We start from the raw sequence: 17,388 nt of genomic DNA, 5'->3' as shown, positions 1-17,388 counted from the left end.
AATTTAAATCTATGATACTAAGTTTGAGAAGTTCTAAAGGAAAAGAAATCATACAGAAAAACCATATCAATAATATTCAGTTTTTCATTCAAAATTGCAACAACAGAATGACTTGTTGATTAGTTTTACATGTGGCCACATTTGAAAGATAATTATGTTAAAATTGAGTGTGAATAGCAATAAAGAAGTCAGCAGTCCCACACTGTCAGTAACACAGAAATATCCATTTGCAGTGCTAACATTATCTACTTTAGCCTGTATAATCTACAGGTCTTACAGATCAAGTAGTTGATTCTTCCTGTACCGAATCGAACAAGGTGAGTTTTACTGCTAATGCATGCAACTTTTCATTTGTAATGTGTTATTTCTTCTCTTAACAGTCACAGAGCCTGGCATATATTTATGATATTGACATGAAGCTTTCATTTTGATTTAACATGAGAATTTTTCATTGTCATTCCTAACATTAATATTTGTTTCGGGTATTTTGGTGGTAACGGGCTTCTCTTCGTATCATTAGAAGGATTTCTCCCAGTCATTGTTTAAATTATATACACCTGCGCATTTCCCGCTGTGACATGTCAAAATGTCTGCCGTGAAAACACGCGCCATTGTTGTGGAAAGGAGAAGGCGGTTGGTTACGCACCTGTATTATTAATTAGCTGTCGACTAGTGACGCAATGCCTCGTCTCCGAATCGGAACCCGTCGCTCTTTTCCGCTACTTCTCGTGCCGGTGACGCCGCTTACGTCACAGCCGTGTCAGACGGCGAGGTCCCAGCAATAACGGCGCTGACGACCAGCGTCACTCCGATTGTATCGCAGTCGGTTTGATTAAGACGAACGACGAGGACTGCTCTGCAATGGACGGACATATTTTCCCCGACCAGGAGCAGCTATTGCAGTTTCTGCGGAGGCTCAAGGAGGTTTTCGACGTGTGCGACGAGGATGCTGACGGCTTCATCCGGGTGGAGCACTTGGTGGACCTCGGTCTTCAGTTCGGACAAGGCGACGAGGTGAGAGGCGATGGAAGACTGAGTACATGCACGCCGATCCGTCACAGTCTGTCCTGTACAGTATTTTTGTACAAACCGGTGGTCGTTCGAGCTGACATTGTATTAGGTTTATTCGTAACAAGTGGCCACTGATTGACATGTTCAGCTCCTGACGACAACAGACAACCTGTCCTGCGTACTGAATGTCACAGGTGTGCTACTGATGCTAGCTTTTAAAGGGTCATCATTACTCACACTTTGGCTAGTAGCATATATTTAGGCTGGTGTGCTTGTCTGTGTCACATAAAACCGACGCCTGCTAAAGACGTGTCATGTTTGCTTCCTCCAACTCTACTTGTTTCATGTTATCAAAAGGTTCCAGCCTACTCACCTTAGAAAAGCCAGAGGAAGTGGCATTTTGACCCCCCCCACACACACACAAAACTAGTTATAGCACAATTACAGTGCAGAAAAAAAACACTGACCTATCAGTGGTGAATAAAATGATTTTGTTGTTTTGTCTATATGATGGAAGAACATGGGCTTTTTTTTTGTCATTGCCACTTTCATTGTTGTATTAGGCCATTGTGCAGTTATATAATATTAGATTTTTAAAATAATATCGGCATCAATTTGAGGAAAGATCTTTATTGATTGTGTATTAAACATTCTTGTATGATTCAAAAAAATTTAAATAAAGCATTGCACCTTTGATTTTCCATCAAATGTAATGCATCATGACATGGTGTGTATATAAACTGATCTCATCCTCTACCACTGGCCGTTTCAGTGCTCCCACGAGCCTCATCAGACCAGGGCACTGCAGCTTACAGACATGCAGGTTCCTGCACAGTTCAAACTAGTGTCTAGCTTGGCCCATTGTGTGATGTTTGGATGCTAAGTGTCCTCTGCGGCCTCGAGAGGAATTCACTTTTGTGGCAGTGGAAGGTAAAAGGGGCGTGGAGTAAAGCATTGCAGTGGCAATTGAACAGTTTTGGGAGATGTCATAAGATGGCTCATTGGCTCCACAGAGTTCGATCAGTCACTACACTGAAATGACTTCACTTTTCTGTCCTTCATGCAGCCAGTGAAACAATCTAGTTTTAAATCAGAAAAGTACACTGAAAAACCCATAATGAATAGTGTTTTGAGCATCTTTGGAGAGACCTGCAGACGCTTCCCTTCCAGTTTGACAGCACTTGAGAGTCTTGGTCAGGAAGAATGGGATAAACTGGTCAAATCCAAGTGTACAAAGCTTGTAGACACACAAAGCTGTAATTTCTACCACAGAGTCTTGTTCAAAGTACTGACTTAAGGGTCTGAATAATTCAGGGTTTATAAAGAGAGCAGGTGAAGTGAGTTAGGAGCACTTAAAGACGTCAAGGATGCAGACTGGCACAGACTAGCTCCAAAGTTCTCCTAAATGTGTTGTATCTGATGCGTGGTGTTGGGGCTAAGAGCAGTTTAAGGGGGAGCGGCAGCTAATGTAAGACAGGTTCAGCACCATGGAGAGTGCACAGTCAGGCCCAGGTTGAACACTGGTTCCACATTTTATTACTTTTATTAAGTCAGTGTAGCCTGGCGTCGCCTGGCGTAGCCAGACTAATACTTAAGTGCGTATTAGTCTGGGACCTCTCAGTTCATTTTCGATTTCCAAGAGGCTTTACCGACGGACGCAAACCAAGATGCACCCGAACGCAATTGGATAGACCTACAACCATACAAGCATACACGTACATGCAACAAATCATGTGAGGTCTGTCACACACTGGGAGAAATTTGAAAATATCGGGTACTTTTAGTTGAATGCTCGTTCATCAGCAGCAGCCTTGGTTGTTTAGAAAAGTCGTTTCTCCTTGTGTCATGGTATAAACTCCCTCGATTATCAAATAATCAGTTGTGATTGGACCGGCGAGTTTTCTATCGGAGGGAAATCACTTTCCAATAGAGGGGTTCTAGACCATGTCTGGCAGAGCAAATTTAAATGAGCTCCCAGAATTCATCTGTGTCCCAGAATAACGTCAGTATGTCATAAGAATCCAATTAGCAGAGACTTTGTTAAAACAGATTCTGTCACAAAAAAACACACTGCACTGTAGGTAGGCACTCTGCCTGTTGGTGCTTTTGCATCAGCCCTGAAAGACAAGATTTTCAGAGGATGCTGTTTCAAGTTTGTCAGCCAAATGTAAAATGCGTTGGTGGATGTGGTTCAGAAAGATAACCAAGTTGTCCATCAATCACAGGGTTGGTGGTTTGGTCCCCAGCTCTTCCTGTGAAAGCATCCCTGTGCAAGACACTGAGCCCCAAATAGCTCCCAATGGTCAGGCCAGCTCCTTACCTGGTAGTTCACTGCCATCAGTGTGTGATTTAGTGTGTAAACGTGTGATTGAGAGGCAAGATGTGCAAAAACATAATAAAGCTGTTTGAATATACTGATCTGTGCCAGGCTTACAAATAAATCTTTCAAAGTGTATAAGATAGCACAATCTTTGTAGTTGTGCACTTCAATTGAAGTATTGGTTTCATGTGACAGATACACTACCTTCCTTTTACAAGCACATATTCTACCACCCAATACCTCAGAGACCTTGTTGTACCTGTGCAACAATAACTCTGTTTGGTTGCTTCAGGTTATTTGGAGGCTGCGTTTTTTAAGCTAAGAAGAGACAGACATTGACCACAGTGAAGAAATGACAGGCAGTAAATGAATGAGGCAGGTTCAAGTCCTGGATGCACTGATCATTCCATCTCCAACCGTGAGAGTGGATTTTCCTTGAAGCTGTCATGGCGGCTGAACACCCAGAGCGCATTACTAAAAATAACTCGTACTAAAAGGAAGCTACTTCTTCATCGTCCTCTTCCCCTCCCCTCCCCTCTCCTCTCATCTCTGTGTTCTTTATCACCATGGCGATGAGAGCTTCACAAGGAGTCTATGAGCGGATTGGTTGGCTATTAACTAATGAAATGATCCACCTTCTGCTGAAAACTGCCTAACAGCTGGTGCTTACATTTGGAAAATATTCATATTCGTCTTTATTCTTCATGCTTTTCTTGCAGTCACACTGCAGCTCCTATACTGCACACACACACACACACACACTAGGGATTATTACAGTACGAATGCAATATTTATCAGAGCACATGAAATGCATTTCATGCATATGTGCTTGTTCTTTCTGTATTTGTTTGGTATTATTCAGGTCTTGTTTTCCTCAAGGGACAAACTTGTAGTTGTGCTCATTTTGGCCTTTCATTTTGTGTTTTCACGGTCACCTATTTCAGCAAGGCCCCTCTTACTCAGTCCCAGTAACTCAGTTTGGCCAGACAGCCAAAGAGTCTCGAAGAGTCCCGGTGCTTCCAAACAATTATTGAGGTCACTCAATAATTGCTAGTGGGGGCACTCAAAGGTTCAGAAATAGTTTCATGCCATTGCCCTGATTCTGTCTCACCACAATTTCATCACAGAGCAGAGATCTACAGAGAGTTACATAATGAGTTTGTCCTGACATGCAGTGTGGATTGTTGGACCTGACATACACAGCTGTAGTGTACCTCTCCTGTCTCTTAAGGATAATTAAATCAACCTGGATAATGTTTGTAATGCCAGAAAAAAGTGTCTATAAAGTACTTATTCTTCTTTTAAATCTTCAAAAAATTCTTGAACATCTTTTGACCGCTTTTGTGTTACTAAATGTACACTTATGTACAAAATGTTAATTTTATCCACCTACAACAGAAAGGTGAAGGGCTCTAGTTACTGTTGAGGTCTTACTTATTTCTTATACAAGTTGCCAAGACAGCTCCATCTACTGACAGAATAAAGAGACTGAAAATGGAAAAATTATACATTGCAAATAAGCATATGTTGATATAGAGTAATAAGTTGTAAAAAAAGATGACTTTATACACACTACTGATGCTGTTATCTGACTTATCGGACTTGTTCAGACCTGATTTTAAAATCCATCCTGAGAGATCCAATCACGGTTTCTAAGTGCGTCATTTCACCCCAGGCGTGAGAATGTGTCATAAATACGTCTCCAGATATCACATGTGATCAGATCTTGCTTCCCTGCTCTATATGCAAGGATATGCAAGTACATAATGTGACTACTAGACATTAGAGTGAGGACATTTTGGCCAGCGCTCACTTTCTGACCCACCTTCAAAGGGCTGTTTTAGGATTAAGACTCAGTTCTTGGGTTCAGGGTAGGATAAGCTTCAGGTTTGGCATTTAGTTGTCATGGTTAAGGTTAGGGTAGGGAGGTAGAAAATGCCCTGTCCTTACACAGAGAAAAGTGTGTGTGTGTGTGTGTGTGTGTGTGTGGAGCTAGGTGGGGCTGAGTGAATCAATACTGGTAGCATTACAATGAAATCAATATGTGGCCAGTCAGTGTTAATTGTGTCAGTGGCCACAATTGAATCAATGTATGGGAAACAACATTTTTGGTTCATTATGAATCTTTGAATCTGCAAAAATAATGTGGACACTTGCGTCTTAGTGAGTGATCAGATCTCAAATGTTTCTTCAGTGTGTCTGGAGTGCGTTCACACACCTGTACTTGAAGCTGTCCACTTGTGGTAAGACCACCTTTGAAACCAGGTCTGAACGGGGTCCATGTGTCCATATTGTGAAGACCTGTGGGGCAAAAGGAATGTTATGATTTTTTTTGTCTTCTTTGACTTCTGTCTGTTGCAGGTGAAGGCATTGACCATGCACCTGGATCCTAATGCCCATGGGAAAATCAACTTCAAAGACTTCTGCCATGGAGTTTTTGCTATCAAAGGTAACGAATTTACTTACTCTGTGTGTGTAGTGAGTTTTAGAGGTACTGGTTAGTAACTTTTGGTAAATTTGGACAGATGCAGCCCGGCTTTTTCCATCTCTGTTCTCTGTTTGTGCTAAGGTTGTTGGATGCTCTTACATATTCACAATTCAGACGTGAGAGTGGTATCAATCTTCCCATTTAACTCTTGGCAATATACAGTAGATAATCTTCCTCCGGCACTCGTGGTGCGGTACATTATCTTTATCACCTCGTAACTCAGCAGAAGGAGAAACATGAATTGTAGCTGACTCCCTCCTCCAAGCCAACATGACTGTAGACATTTGTCTCGTCACATGGGTATAACTGCCTGGCACTGTTGATGAAGAATACACATTTCAACCAACACAGACTTGATTAAAAAAAGCATACCACTCGTTGTGTGCAACACTTTTTTTCTGCCTGATGATAATCACATATCTGTTGACGTCTGTGAAAGCCTAAGTTTATGAATACAAAACTGCTTCACCCACTGATCACAACTGTATGTTCCAACTGTCTGCTTCTGGTCCACAGTATGAATATGCCATCCTGCACTATTGTTCTTGATTGCTTACTTTCTCAGACTCTTCTCAGACAGACTATGTCTGTAAGCTCATTTCATACCAGTACACAATTAAACACTAAACAACAGCCAGTTTCTCAACCCCCCACGCCCCACCCAGTAAGTTCAGGTTTAACTGTTCCTGTTTCTTTGATAGAACCAATTGATGTTCTTTAAGCTGGAAAGTCACTCCTCTGACGCCTCTCTCTCTCTCTCTCTCTCTCTCTCTCTCTCTCTCTCTCTCTCTCTCTCTCTCTCTCTCTCTTGCAGGTTGTGAGGAGATACTGAAGATGACAGTGAGCCCTCGCAGTGCTTCCTCCAACCAGCCGTCTGTCACTGACAATGGTTACATTTATCAGGTACAGACTTTTCTCTAGCTGTAAATCTTTGAGTCTAATTTAGCACTTGAAATTAAATAATTCAATTAAATAAAAGTAGGGTGAGTCACTGATCATCTTCATAGTTGCAGGGAAGGAGATTATGAAGCAAATTAAGTTCATTACTGCGATGCATTACCTTATACTACATTAATTGCAGGCACTGTTACTTCTTTGGTGCAAGTTTTGTTTTGTTTTCTTGTCTGGCCCTGTTTAGATGTGCCCTGACATGCATCTCAGTTGATCCATTGAGGTCGCATTCAGGGGCGGATCTGAGACGCATTGTGGACATATGTAATTTAGTGATTTCATAATTTCATATGTGAATGCATATCTTACCCCACAGTTTGATAGTGAAACAAAAATGTTTTTTACACACATTTATCTCAAAATGTTGCCTTACCTTCAGTGTTTATTCATTTTTGTTATTCCTAACATTACATCTATTTTTAAACTTTCCTTGTCGAGGTGGGTTTCCATATAACTCTGTTTTAGGCATTATGTTTGGATTCCACCATGCACAGCAGCATAAATTATTTATTTTTTTGAATCTATGAAAATGCAAAATATCATAAGTTACTGTGAGTATGTTGCAGTGCAGGACTGCTTATGTCTGCTAGGGATTAGTTCAACTGAACAGTTGCCTAGCAACAAGAGAGGGCGAGAAGGAGGATGGCTGCATTAGCGTAGTGGAAGGTGCGTGAAAACCCTTTTAAACGGTGCTGAGGTATATGAGGTGACTGATCCGAGGCTGGTCGTCATCAGCTGACAAACGAGGGACAATAATCTTAGAGAAGTAGCGGTGGCGCTCCTTGTTGGGACGAGATATCACCAGAGGAACCAGTAGATACAAGCAGCATGTGTCATATCTAATTGGCACGCCCATCCAGCACAAACCGGCGCCGTGCCGGTCGGGTGCACCCAGTGAGGGAGACGGAGGTGTGGCTTTGTCCCAGCTATAGCATCAGTGTGTTTTTCAAATTGAAATGACTGAGCTGCTGCAGTGAAGGGAGCCTTGTGTTCAAGCTTTTAATACGCGGAGCGTCGAAGCCTCAGGAAGACTGTGGATGTTAGTGTGTGTTGGTACAATCTCTGTGAGGACACACACGGGCTTGGGACTGGACAGGGGACATGTGGCACATGCAATTGATTGGTAAGGGTGTGTGTGTGTGTGTGTGTGTGTGTGTGTGTGTGTGGGTGCGCAGGTGTGCATGCGTGAGTGTGTGTGTGCACACGTGTGTGTGTGTGTATGTCTGCATGTGCGTGTGTGAGAGAAACAAGTTGTGTACCGCCATGGCCCATCATTTGGGTGTAGCCAGACAGTTACATGCATAATTGATGAGGCAATGATCTGGGGCATGCTACGCTCCACTCTGTATGTGATAAATCAACCCAGGAGATTATCTCCAGGTCATAGTGCCATGTAGTGTTATTAAGTCTGTTCTTAACAAACTTAATACCTGGTATTAAGCCTCATTGAGAAAAAACCTGTCAGTATTTAGCTGCATATTAAAGTTGAAGCTGGACTTAAACTGTGTTTAACAGAAACAAAATCATTGCTCTGTCCTCAGAAGCTGTAGTTCACCTGTGGTTGATGTTAAACCTGGTTCATGTTGAACGAACCTAAAAGCCAATACTGTTAATGAATTCGACAAACCTATTTGAGCTGACCTGCTGATTTGTTTTAACAGGTTTATGCTCAGAGAATTCAGTTGAAGGGCAGATTTTAGTTCTGTAATTATGTAATGACATTTCAAAGGTGTCTCGTCTCTCTCAGTTCCCTTTTGACTCGCGCTGAACAGCTGTTTCATTCATCTGGAGCATTGAGTTGGAGAAAAAAATATGGATGTAAGATTTGTAGTGTTTTATAGATCTTGAAACAGTTAAAATGTAGTAGTATACTCTGGTGGTGTAACCCATGACCCAACCGTGACATTGACTTGACCATTGTAGCCGTCCATGTCACTTCAACTGAGCCTCTGTGATATCCGTTTAATACATTTCTGTAATAGCCACATACAAAGAGCAAATCGTCTTTGGTTTTGAGTCCAATGAGCTCCTCCAGAGCTAAATAAAGGTAGGCTTCACTTCTACTATCAAATATATCCTGGCCTTTTTCAACACAAAACAGACAGTGGGTAGAGTGATATGTTCTGAAAACTCTGTCCCTCTTCTAATCATGTTTAATTTTCCTTGTTTGTGTAGAACGGTGAGGCCAAGCTGCGCACTCCCATTATCATGTGTACCCGGTCCTACCCAGAATGCAGTGCGTACAGTGAGGGCTCTGGCGCCGATGGGGAATGTTATATGGACAGCAGCACTGAAAATGGCAACAGCTCTGACTCTTTGAACCCAACACGAAAAGACAGGTCAGTCACATGTGTGAGAATGATCCCTTATCAGGGCCAGTTGGTTGATTGTTTTTTGACTTTTTCAATCATCGCTGATGTTGTTGTACTTCCAATGCCACTCTAGCCACCTCACTGGCTCAGCGTCTGCGTCCATCATCTCGGGGGAGGAGCAGTTTGAGGATTATGGCGAGGGAGAGGATGTGGATTTCATTCCCAGCAGCCCTTGCCCTGAAGAAGACAACCGAACAAATGCGTTCTCAGACCTGGGATCCTCGCTTCCCTCTAGGTCGGTGGTCAGGCTTGATACACAACCAAAATTTTTATCACAGTTATACATTTTATTAATGTATATATATATATGTGTGTGGTTTTATATTGTATGTAAAATTGCAGTGCGGGGCAGACGCCTCAGAAGATGCGGCAGCTGTATAACACTGAGCTGCTGGACATCTACTGTTCTCAGTGCTGTAAGAAAGTGAATCTACTCAATGACCTGGAGGCTAGACTTCGAAACCTCAAGGCCAATAGGTAGAACACACACACACACGCACATCCACTCTCATCCAACCCTCTAATTCATTCTGGGAGGGATATTCTGCCTCCATATCAAACGGGGAGCCTGAGCTGTTGCCAAAACAATGTTTTTGATTATTAATACACAAAGCAGAAGTGTTTGTGACATTTACAGTGTTAGTAGAGTTACAGTGTTAGTACCATCAGTTGTGGGATGTACTATCGGAACGTGGGATGTAAAAGGTGGGATGTTGAAAACACATAATGAAATGCTGTGTGTGTGTGTTTCTCTCTTGTTTCAGCCCTAACAGAAAGATTACCAGCACAGCATTTGGACGGTGAGTGACCCGACCTTCACGATCATGACCGTTACATTAAAACTACTGCAGTGAATCTGCATTTGCATAGAAAGAGTGGAACAGCTAATGACTTGTAACAGATCACAGTGATGGGCTCAGCATTCAGCAGTTTAATAAATAGAGTCCTCTAACTGAGGAGCAGCTTCCGAAGCTGACACATCCTGTATACCATCATCTTGTTCAGTGGGTAATGATGTAATAATAGTGCTTCCGGTTTCCTCCCTGCAGTCAGCTGTTCCAGGCCAACCACAGCGTGTTCGGGTCGAGTCAGGGCAGCAGCACCGAGGATCTGTTCACAGACAGCATTGACTCCTGTGACCTCGACATCACAGAGAAAGTACAGACATGCACACAATAACCATTTAGCCCATTCGCACATTAACATATTGGTCAACTCTTACTTGATAGTTTCTGTACAGTATGAATAGTTTGACATTTTGTAAATAATTCTTATTCACTTTCTTGCTGAGAGTTAAAGATCAATACCACTGTAATATCTTTGCAGTGACTATGAAGCTACAGCCAGCAGCCATGTTGTGGCACACATCTGGTTTGTGCTGGCAGGGTTCTTTGTTCTTGATCCTTTTTATTGATCTTACATATGTTTAAGCTGTAACAAAGTTAAAAGAAAAAATATTTCAAATATTGTCCATTTTGATGTGAGGCTGTCTGTGTGGTCAGCCTTTTGATGGCTCTGCGTAAACTGACATAAACCGATGTACTTGTCTTCTCAGCCTCAGGAGGGAAAGGCTAACACGCCACACAAAACACGTGCACTGTCCTATATAAACCAGTGGAGTAAAAGCAAGAGATTGAAAGCTAACTGAGCCTCAGCCTTCTGCACATTGTCACAGACATCATTTCCAGAGGAGCAGCCAGATATTAGGGAATTTTTATGATACAAATTGTACAAAGCAGAAGTCGCTCTTTTGTAACTGCAGTGTCTTGTAGGACGAGTTAAAAGACCGGTTGTCTCCCTCAGGTCAGTTATTTGGAGAAGAAGGTGACAGAGTTGGAAAGCGACAGTCTGGCCAACGGTGACCTCAAGTCTAAACTCAAACACGAAAATACACAACTTGTCCACAGGTAGGAAACACACACACACACACAATCTTTTATTTATTAAAGCTGGCTCAACAGTTGTCAGTTTTACTATCACGAAAAACATTTACACAATATAAAAGGTCTTTGACTTAGTGTTTTGCTTCATTGTGTGAAGTGCTCTCACTCTCACACAAACACAATGACCATCAGTCAGCAGCACTGGGAGAAATCCCGCCCTTGTCAGTGTCCCATTAAAGCATCCTTTAAGTGTTTACCGTCCTCTGCAGGCAGGATTCAGCATAATCTCTTTAGCTTTTTACTGTGCACTTTCACGCAACAAGCGCACAGGCATATCCCAGCTTAACACTGGCCCTGCTTTGCAAGAGTGTACTGTGTGCCTTTTTATTTTTCTCATGTCTGTGTTTGCTCTCAAGAGTCCATGAGCTGGAGGAGCAGGTGAAGGATGCAGAGGCGCGGGCAGACCAGTGTCTGGAGGAGGAGACCAAGAGGCACAGGGAGGTTTACAGCAAGATGGAGAGGGACAGAAACTTCGAGATGGACCTGCTCTGTAACAGGTAACCACATCAGAATATACACCATCACGCAAACCTGAAAGGTGCTGACTATGGATCATAAACAAAACACATCAATAACTTGTTGCTGATTCTGATTTCGCAGACTGTACACTGCTGCCACAGCATGTAGAGCCACCCAGTGCTTTGCTTTACCTCCACCACCAAAATCTTGGGAAATGTTGCTGCTTCAACCCTTTGTGTTAATATTTCTATGTCAAATGTCCGCAAGTGTCTCAGTCCACAGAACCCAACAAAGGATTTACAAGAGAGAGAAGAGGCAACATTCCTCATAACATTTACTTTGATTTCTTCCTTACTTGTAGTGGTGGATGCTTGTGGCGATTAACATGTTTGGGTTTTTTTGTGTGTTACACAGGTTACAGCAGTTGGAAGAAGAAAATGGAGACATGAAGTTAAATGTGTGCAGACTCAAGTCTCAGACAGAGAAACTGGACCAGGTGAGTGTGGCTCACTGAAAGGATCATTCATAGTTTGGGCCATAATTCTTATCAGGAATAATGATATCTTAATCAAGTATTAGTAAATTGCTCAGATTTGGAAATAATAGGGACATTGCAAAGAAAAAAGCAGACAATCAGAGTTGACCTAAACAAAGCCATATTTTTGCCAAACTTTTTTTTCAAAATAACTTCAGTGAGGACTTGTGATTTAGATTGTCAACTGTTTGTTTGCCCTCTCTCCTCTGCAGGAGAAGCAGAGGATGACGGACAAGCTGGAGGACACTAGTCTGAGGCTGAAAGATGAGATGGACCTCTACAGGAAGATACTAGACAAGCTCTGGCACAACCGCCATGCGTTTCAGAAGGAGAAGGAGTCCATGCAGGAGGTAAAGTACTTACAGATAAGTGTCATTGATTCATTATTTGGAGTTTGATTGAACTTCATCTCCTCTCTGCAGCTGATTGATGATCTGCGCAGGGAGCTGGAGTACTTGCAGTTGTTTAAGCTGGAGATGGAGCATCCTGGGAAAGGCAAGGCTCTCTCTGAGTATAACGCCAAGACCAGGGAGAGTGAAATGGAACATGAAGTCAAGAGACTGAAACAGGTTCTCACACACACTTTGACTTTTTCTGCTGTTCTTTCAGGGCTTGCTATTCTCTACATTTATTCCCAAGGGTCTGTCACGCTGTCATACACATCAACTGCACAGACTTGTCTGGTAGCATTGATGATATTTGTCAGCCTTTCAAAGATAGACTGTTTGTGTGTATGTCAGCCAGTAAATGATAAGAAGTTCAGCACAAAGTTTGTGGTCATTTAAAAACAGGGTTTGTATGAAGTAGTTAGTCAGCAGAACATGCTTACAAGTTTATTTTGACATTGTAAAGTGTCCTGCTCAGTAGGTACTTTGGTCACAATTCTTTACCAACAAACTAAAAGAATCCTTATCAAAAACTTGTATTTGTGTTGAACATGAATATCAGCAGACATATTGTAAGGCTTGCATACCACAGTTATGGTATACAGTATGACAAAATAGCTACAGTATACAGTATGTGCTTGCTGACAGTTGAGATGTGGCAGAATTTACTGAGTCATTATGAATCTTGTAGAAAGAAGGATGGAAAAGGATGAAATGTTGTAGTTGCGCAGTCAGAAATTGAACAAGCGAACATAACTTAAGACCGAGACATTTTGTATTGTACAAATTTACTTTGTGAAAGTTGTGAGAAAATGAGAAAGGCATAAAATCTTTTCTTCACATATTTCTTTGCTCTCAAATTAGATAATATTATTTAGAGCCAGTTGATACTGAACTGCACAATTTGTGTTATCTGCACCACACATACTGAATCCAGAATGTTCTGTGTGTGCTCCTGCAGGAGAACCATAAGCTGCTGGATCAGAACGACGACCTGAACGCTCAGATCCTCAGTCTGAGTTTGTATGAGGCTAAGAACCTATTTGCCTGTCACACCAAGGCCCAGTGCCTGGCAGCCGAGATTGACAACGCATCCAGAGACGAGGTCAGTCTGCTGCTGTTGGATGATTATTCTTTTTCTTTTTTCTTAATGACTGCCTTTCAAATGCATTGTCTTTTCTTCTGTCTCTTTCAGCTGGTAGATGCTTTGAAGGAGCAGGAGGAGATCAACCTGCGTCTGAGGCAGTACATGGACAAAATCATTCTGGCCATTCTCGACCATAACCCCTCTATTCTGGAGATCAAGAGTTAAATGGCACACACACACACACACACACACACACACACACACACACACACACACACACACACACACACACCTGTTTATTACTATAGTTGAGTTGATCAGCCTTTACCTGTCTACTAGCCTGATTCCTGCATTAGCTGAGATAGCACAGTGAACGAAGGAGGGGATGGGAGGAGCAGAGTGGTTTGCTTCCGAGTTTTCATGCCAGCGTTAGCTTGATTTAACAGAAGTTGAAGTTTAAGCATATTAAGCCACAATATGCAACCCTGCTTCAGTTGTCAACACCAATGGTTACAGCAAGTGCAGGTCAATACTACAGTTCCCAGAATTTGGGGGGCGACCACCACTTGTTGAGCAGCTACTTTGTCAGAAATACAACTGAAAGCCAGTTTGGTTTATCAGTTTACAATGCAACCTCCGAGTTCAAATAAGAAGCTGATTAGGATGAACAGTAAGCATTGAGGTTGAGATCAGTGAATGGCTTCCTGTGAATTACTCAGGAAGCCATGTGTCAAGTCATGTGACTTTGAATCCAACACAGTAATTGTGAAAAATAATAATTACTGTATAGAGAGGTACTTACAGAATGTAAATACTTTAAATTACTGTTGCTAAAAAATGTAGACCATGAATATTATGTGCCAAATATTCTTACTACTCACAAATGAAACTGCTGCCCAAAAATGTAGTTACATATACATAGGTGTCACACACACACACACACACACACACACACACACACACACACACACACACACACACACACACACACACTAACACGTACTGTATATCTTCATCAACACAGCACTTGTTCTTTCCATACCACGAATATTGTTTATTCATTTTGTTTATATTTCTGTGCCACCAGTGTTTTGTCACTGTGTATCTGAAGCCACTGAAACTGCCACTGTTGACTTTATCTGTAGACACAGTATGAATTATTCTGTTGGAGATTCAGACTTAATCAGAAGCCAGATATGAGGAGTGCGGGACAGAAACCAATGAGAGGCACAAAGGAGCATACCAGAGTTTCACAGGTTTACAACAAACTGTTTGCCAAAGCTGTCCATAATGTTGAAGATTCTTTTTTCTTTCATCTTCCAGACAGCCATTCATATGGAATTCAGAGTTCAGTATTCATGCCAACATTGTGATTGTTATATAATTGTCACAATCATGATTTTGCATGACAATGCTGAGTGGATTTTTCTAAACCAGTCTACCATTATAAGTGAAAGTTAACCGCCATATTGTATGGGAATGAATGAAAACCAGTGGAAGCATCAAAAGAGGAATACTTACAGGTGCAGTAAGTGATTTTGGAGAAAGCGTGTCTCTCTTTTTGTTTTGTTGATGATTTTACTGCTCTGGTCTGGGCTCGAACCCACAGCCTCGGGTATGGCAGACAGACGAGCTGAGTCCTAGTGTCATTCGCTACACGTCTTCCAAGGTGTCGACGAGTGATATTTACTGTTTACAAACAGAGCCAGGACTGTGCCGAAAAAACTGATTATTGGATTAAAATCGCTTACTGCCCCTTTAAAAGAAAAGTTCTATATTTTGGCGATTGCACTTTTTTGGAGTATGGAGTTGGATTCAAGATGTGGTGATTTAATTCAGCATTACGGCGCAGCCGGACAGTTAGCCTAAAACCCACCCACACTAAATGTTCAATAATTAACACCTATATTGCTTTATTTGATCTGTACTGTATACACAATACATAATGAACTGAAAACATTTCATTTCCGTGGAACTATTTCTCAATGAACAACAGTTTATTCGTCTGTCCAGTGCTTGGACTATTTCTCTGAGAAATGTGAAACAAAGGATTTGTATAATGGTCAAAAGTAATGTGAAGTGTTTCAATACATGTTGTAAATGGGTACAACACACATGAACACATACTCTTGAGATCTGCATTGTCGCTTTGATCAGCTGACTGAGCCTCTATAACCCTTTAATTTGGCTGTCTCAATACAATTGAATGTATGCTTGATTAACACATTAAATGCTGTATTTAGTGGGATGCGAAATGTTAATCTCAGTAACTGTCATCGAGCCTGCGAGGGACAATTCAGTGCATCCTTTGACAAGTATGTTTTCTGAAGACTACTCATAATAAAGGTATTTAAAGGTGCCATTAGATAAGTTTACGTGCCAGATCTTAACCATGGTTTTCATGTACTGTAACAAAGGAAAGGTAATATTGGAAGAATGTGATGATAATCACAAAGCGTTGAATGGCACACCTACATTTCTCATACAAATGCAACATTTGTTGATTCGTCTGTGGATTCGTTGAATGGAACACCTACATTTCTCATACAAATGCAACATAATGTCTAAACATCAGGAGCTGGAGCTGGAGAGATGGGAACAATGACTTTTCAGTTTCAGTTTCTCAGCTTCAGAGGAAATGACTTGTGTCATTGTTTTTTGGCCATCATACATCACATGAAAGGTATTCTGTGGAGCATTTAACCACTAGTAGAGTCTCGTAGTTCTGTTGGTATTCTAAGAGAAGCGAGCACTTTGGCTGGTGCAGTTCAGATCCTGCAGTTGGTTTTACGCTGTCACTATCAGTATTGGTGGTCATTTGTGAACAAACACAGTAAACAAAGGTAGTGAAGAATAAATAATGTAGACCTTAATATATTTGGTTTTTAAAAATCACCTTTGCAAATGTTTTATGACCAAGAAAATGCACTCAACATGTTTTTGTGTTGAAAAATCAATACAGGGTGTGTAAATCAAATTGTTTCTTTCACTGTATCGCAGCCTATTAAAAAACACCGGAATGTGAGGAATCAGATTTTACAAGAAAAAATGGAAATATGTATTCAACTTTCTTTAGTGAAACCCACCTACTGAAAGTAACTGGGAAACTGAGTTCATTGTTGGGAGTCATTGTGAAATGGCCAAAAACCTGAGTTATTCTCACTTCTACTGAATTAATCTGAATATGATCTCACCCTCGCCTTTTCTCACCCTTGCTGTGATCTAGATACAGTAAAATAGCCAAACACACCAAAACCTCCACGTGTGACGTGAAGAGAGCAAGACATGAAGCTTGAGCTGCTGCATTGCACAAACTGATCACCCGTGATTGTTTTCACTGTTTATTGGCTTGTTCTTTTACATTTTGCTTTTGAGGAATGAACAAATATAATTTTGTATAATTTTTGTCCATTATTGCAACTGTAAGTGAGTTTTTTTGATATTGACCTTTTTTTTATTTCGACACAGTATTTGTGGTGTCACATGTTGTAAATGTACAGAATCTAGTTAGTATGTATGTGCGAATCATTTGGCTTTTTACAAAGTCTCTTTGAGAGATTTGACACAAAATAAGAAAATATGTGTTGTAGATTATAATAATCATAATATAGCACACTTTAAGGTGTCATATTCAAGTATTTACCTGGAATAATGATATTAAACGTGGTGGAGAAAAAAAACCAATAGTCTGTCACAGCTCACGTGTTCACTCAGATTTCTTTTAATAATATACTGCACATGGAACTATCGGTGACGATGTTGTAAAAAACTAAATGTGTAAATAAAATTCATTTGCTTTGGCATGATGAAGTTGGCTTGGTTGTGTGGTGCTTTCA

At 41.2% G+C, this 17,388-nt stretch overlaps 1 protein-coding gene across 2 annotated transcripts; it reads left to right on the top strand.

Moving 5' to 3' along the window:
* Positions 1 to 688: 688 nt before the first annotated feature.
* On the top strand, positions 689 to 17,362 carry rab11fip4a (RAB11 family interacting protein 4 (class II) a). 2 transcript variants are annotated; one of them, XM_035615334.2, is made up of 15 exons: positions 689 to 1,014; positions 5,693 to 5,780; positions 6,634 to 6,722; positions 8,946 to 9,109; positions 9,216 to 9,377; positions 9,485 to 9,619; positions 9,907 to 9,942; positions 10,192 to 10,300; positions 10,946 to 11,049; positions 11,442 to 11,582; positions 11,959 to 12,040; positions 12,292 to 12,429; positions 12,502 to 12,648; positions 13,427 to 13,570; positions 13,661 to 17,362. In XM_035615334.2, exons 1-15 carry the CDS (start codon positions 862 to 864, stop codon positions 13,775 to 13,777), a joined length of 1,809 nt encoding a protein of 602 aa, XP_035471227.1. In that variant the 5' UTR covers positions 689 to 861; the 3' UTR covers positions 13,778 to 17,362. The 2 variants fall into 2 exon arrangements, with proteins under 2 accessions (XP_035471227.1, XP_035471228.1); XM_035615335.2 differs by lacking the exons at positions 689 to 1,014; positions 5,693 to 5,780; positions 6,634 to 6,722 and adding an exon at positions 7,673 to 7,893.
* Positions 17,363 to 17,388: the final 26 nt, after the last annotated feature.

This window comes from Scophthalmus maximus, chromosome 17 (genome assembly GCF_022379125.1).
Source record: "Scophthalmus maximus strain ysfricsl-2021 chromosome 17, ASM2237912v1, whole genome shotgun sequence".
Classification (NCBI taxonomy): domain Eukaryota; kingdom Metazoa; phylum Chordata; class Actinopteri; order Pleuronectiformes; family Scophthalmidae; genus Scophthalmus; species Scophthalmus maximus.
The sequence above is the reverse complement of the archived record's forward strand: the minus strand, read 5'-3'. Positions and strand labels throughout refer to the sequence as shown.

Excerpts from the sequence above, each read along its gene's own strand:
- rab11fip4a (XM_035615334.2), top strand. The coding sequence starts at position 862 with ATGGACGGACATATTTTCCCCGACCAGGAGCAGCTATTGCAGTTTCTG. Across the intron at positions 9,378-9,484 it reads GGATCCTCGCTTCCCTCTAG|TGCGGGGCAGACGCCTCAGA; the intron begins GTCGGTGGTCAG and ends GTAAAATTGCAG. Across the intron at positions 12,649-13,426 it reads AAGTCAAGAGACTGAAACAG|GAGAACCATAAGCTGCTGGA; the intron begins GTTCTCACACAC and ends GTGCTCCTGCAG.